This window comes from Arachis duranensis, chromosome 4, assembly GCF_000817695.3.
Source record: "Arachis duranensis cultivar V14167 chromosome 4, aradu.V14167.gnm2.J7QH, whole genome shotgun sequence".
NCBI classification, from domain to species: Eukaryota; Viridiplantae; Streptophyta; class Magnoliopsida; order Fabales; family Fabaceae; genus Arachis; species Arachis duranensis.
Genome location: NC_029775.3, coordinates 100,738,778 through 100,742,007, shown reverse-complemented (window position 1 = coordinate 100,742,007; position 3,230 = coordinate 100,738,778). Strand labels below are relative to the sequence as shown.

The 3,230-nt window shown below is 29.8% G+C and overlaps 1 protein-coding gene across 1 annotated transcript; it reads right to left on the bottom strand.

The window, feature by feature from the left end:
• Positions 1-2,103: 2,103 nt before the first annotated feature.
• On the bottom strand, positions 2,104-3,224 carry LOC107485240 (transcription repressor OFP1-like). Its single transcript, XM_016105755.2, has one exon. The coding sequence runs from the start codon at positions 3,222-3,224 to the stop codon at positions 2,151-2,153; it is 1,074 nt and encodes a 357-aa protein (XP_015961241.1). The 3' UTR covers positions 2,104-2,150.
• Positions 3,225-3,230: the final 6 nt, after the last annotated feature.

The window sequence follows — 3,230 nt, the reverse complement described above, 5'->3', positions numbered from 1 at the left end:
AAGAAACCTACCTTGCTGACACTTACAAAAATTGATATATTTAGACATATTTTATATTTAGATACATTATTTTTTTAATATACTAATCATTAAAGTAACCGTTATTTGGTGGGTGCAGAGCATTGTTATATCAAATTATTCATTAAAACTCAAGTTTTTACCCTAAAGTTTCACAAGGTCTATTAATAAATTTGGAATTCCCTTTGGTGATATTAGATGATAAGAGATGGATACCAATGGAGGAAGTATGGACAGAAGGTTACCAAAGACAATGTTTCACCAAGAGCCTACTTCAGGTGTTCCATGGCCCCTAGTTTTTCATTTGAATGTAAACTAGTCATGAATGATGAGGAGATGGCCATTCTAAGGAAGAGAAATTTTGTGTAACTCTAGAATAATATGTAGATACAATAAGAATAAAATATCAAAATTTATTTTAAATTATAAATCCTAAATCATATATTCTTAATCTTAATAAATTATATTCATTCCAAATTATAAAATATAAATTCTAATTCCTCTAAAAGATAAAAAAATTTTAAATTAAAAAATAATTAATATTAAGAACATCTTCAATACTAGTTCTAATTTTATTTCATTTTGGATTTTACAAAAATATTTGTGGAACTATATGTCAAAAATAGTAATTTGAAGCAAAAAATGAAATTTATTCCTCCATGCTTAGTATTAGTTCAATTATAATTTTATATTATTTTAAATTATTTCATCAATATAATTATACAAGTGACATTGTATTAGTTCTTCATCAATTATAATTATACAAGTGACATTGGATTATTTCAATTATAATTTTATTATTTTAAATTATATAAGTAACAAAATTTTATTAGTTCTTCATCAAAATGATATTGTATCTCTAAGATGATGATATTAATTTTATTTCTTAAATCAACTTTAATACAAATTTTAATTTTAAATCAATTCTCTTTTTAAAAATATCAAAAGTAATACTATTTATACTCTAACAAACTAAATTAATTTTTTATTCTTTCTCAAGACGATATTAAATCTAATTTAATCCTCAAGTAATCATATTCATTTAATATAATTGACCAACAGTCAACTCCCTTTCATTTTTGTTCATAGAGTAACGCTATCACCAGCTTCGCTTTCTTCTCATTTTTACTCCTCCTTAGCCGTTTTCATTATCACCATTCACCACCATCAGACATATCATTAGGGTGCACATAGTTCGACCTGACCCGAAAGTTCGGCTCGACTCTGAATATTTTAGGAATTAATTTAGTATGATTTTATCAAATTTAAAATCAGGTAAAGATTTTAAAAATAAATTTTATCATTATTTTGGGTCGGATCTGGGTCAAGACGAACTCGATTTCATCCAATTCATGTGTAATTTAAGGAAACTAAAAAAGATATATATGTTTTAAATTAATTTTAATATTATGTTATATTAACTATAAATTTATTGTTTTATTTTTAATCACACTTGTTGAATTAGAAAATAGATCAAAGAAGCACCAAATTAAAATTTATGGACAAATGTAAGTTTAAATATAAATATCAACTTTTCGATAACAAATTTCTTTTTTATAAATAAGTGCATCATAAATAAGTCTATATAAATAAATTTTTTTATAAATTATTGTTAAAACTTTAAAGATTCGGTTTTCACCTGATTTGGACTCAGTATAGTTATGACCCGAAAATAAAGTGTATATTTAAGGTTGAATTTGAGTTAAAACAAACTCATTTTACAGGGCTCATAAACACTCCTACATACCATGCTATATGAAAACTTCTAAATATTATTAGGGTGTATTTAGTTTGTATTTTTTTTATGAATTTTATGAAAAAAAAATAAAAACAATAAAATTTTGTTTCTATTTTTATCTTATTTTTATTTTTTTCTTAAAAAAATACTAAAAATAAAAACACAAATTAAACACTCTCTCGGTGTTCCATTAACTTTAACCGTGCTGTATGATAATTCAAGTATATTTATCCGCTCAAATAATGAGCTAGGACTAAATTAGTGTCCATTTAATTAACTCAATTAACCAATATTATATATCTAGACCTCAATAAAATTGTATTATGAAAGTAAAGAAATTAAACACATGAGAAAATTTTGATTTTGGAATTAATCTATAAAAGATAAAATATTGTTATTCTTGTCGTTGGTACATGTAATTGATATTGTTATTATCAGTTAAATCAAACCAAATTTGCTTGAAGACGTTGATGATTAAGCCATGATACTCATCTGAATTCAGAGTTAGGTAACAAGCAAGAAGATCCTCCAAATCCTTCGAACTCCTTATGTTGTTCTGCACAATCATCTCCACCATCGATTCTCTGAAATCTCTCTGCGGATTCAACGATGATTTCACTATCGCAAAGCTTCCCGAAACGCTCCTCCCTCGTCCGGCGGACGCGGCAGTAACCGCCGAAGAAGTAGTGCTTCTTTGGCCGCCTGACGCGTCCGCCTGATGATGGAGTTTCCGGAAACTTGCTCCGGAAGCTCTGGGAGAATTGATCCTAAGCCTCCTGGCCCCTGCGGCTGAGCTAACGGAGAATCTTCTAGAACACGGGGTGTTGGCGTTCTTGTTCTTGTTTCTAGATTCTTGTTGGTTCTTTGGTTTGGTGAGAATTGGAGGAAGAGGAAGATGTTTGTTGTTGTTGTTGTTAATGTCAGATTTTGTTGTGGAAATGGAGTTGTTGTCGACATCAATGATGATGTCATCAAGCGAGGAGGAATTAGAATTAGAGTCGGTGTGAAGAACACGGTCTGTTCTGAATTCTGGCTCTGCTTGGAACTCTGATTCACCATCGGAGGTAGTAGTGTTAATCGTAGGCGTCACATTGATAACAAGAAACTTAGAAGAAGAAGCAGAAGAAGAATGTCTTGGAGTAGTTGTTCTTCTACTAGTCTTTATTGTTGGTCTCTGTTTTGATGATGATTTTCTTGGTTGTTGTTGAGGGGAAGTGGTGTGTTGTCTTGTAAAGTAATAGGACTTTCTTGGAGTGGTGGTGTTGTTGAATTGCTGCTTTGGTTTTGATGAATTTGAGGTTGTTGTTGAAAGTTGGGTTTTCTTGTTGGATGGAGGAGGAGGAAGAGGAGGAGTTTGTGATTTTTGCTTTCTTGATGATGATGATGATGATGATTTGTTCATGTCTCTAAGCTTGTAGAACCAAGCATTTGGGATCATGTCTGATAATTTGAACCTGTAATTTCCCATTATTCC

Bases quoted from the DNA above. Each gene is read 5' to 3' on its own strand.
- LOC107485240 (XM_016105755.2), bottom strand. From the start codon at position 3,224: ATGGGAAATTACAGGTTCAAATTATCAGACATGATCCCAAATGCTTGG.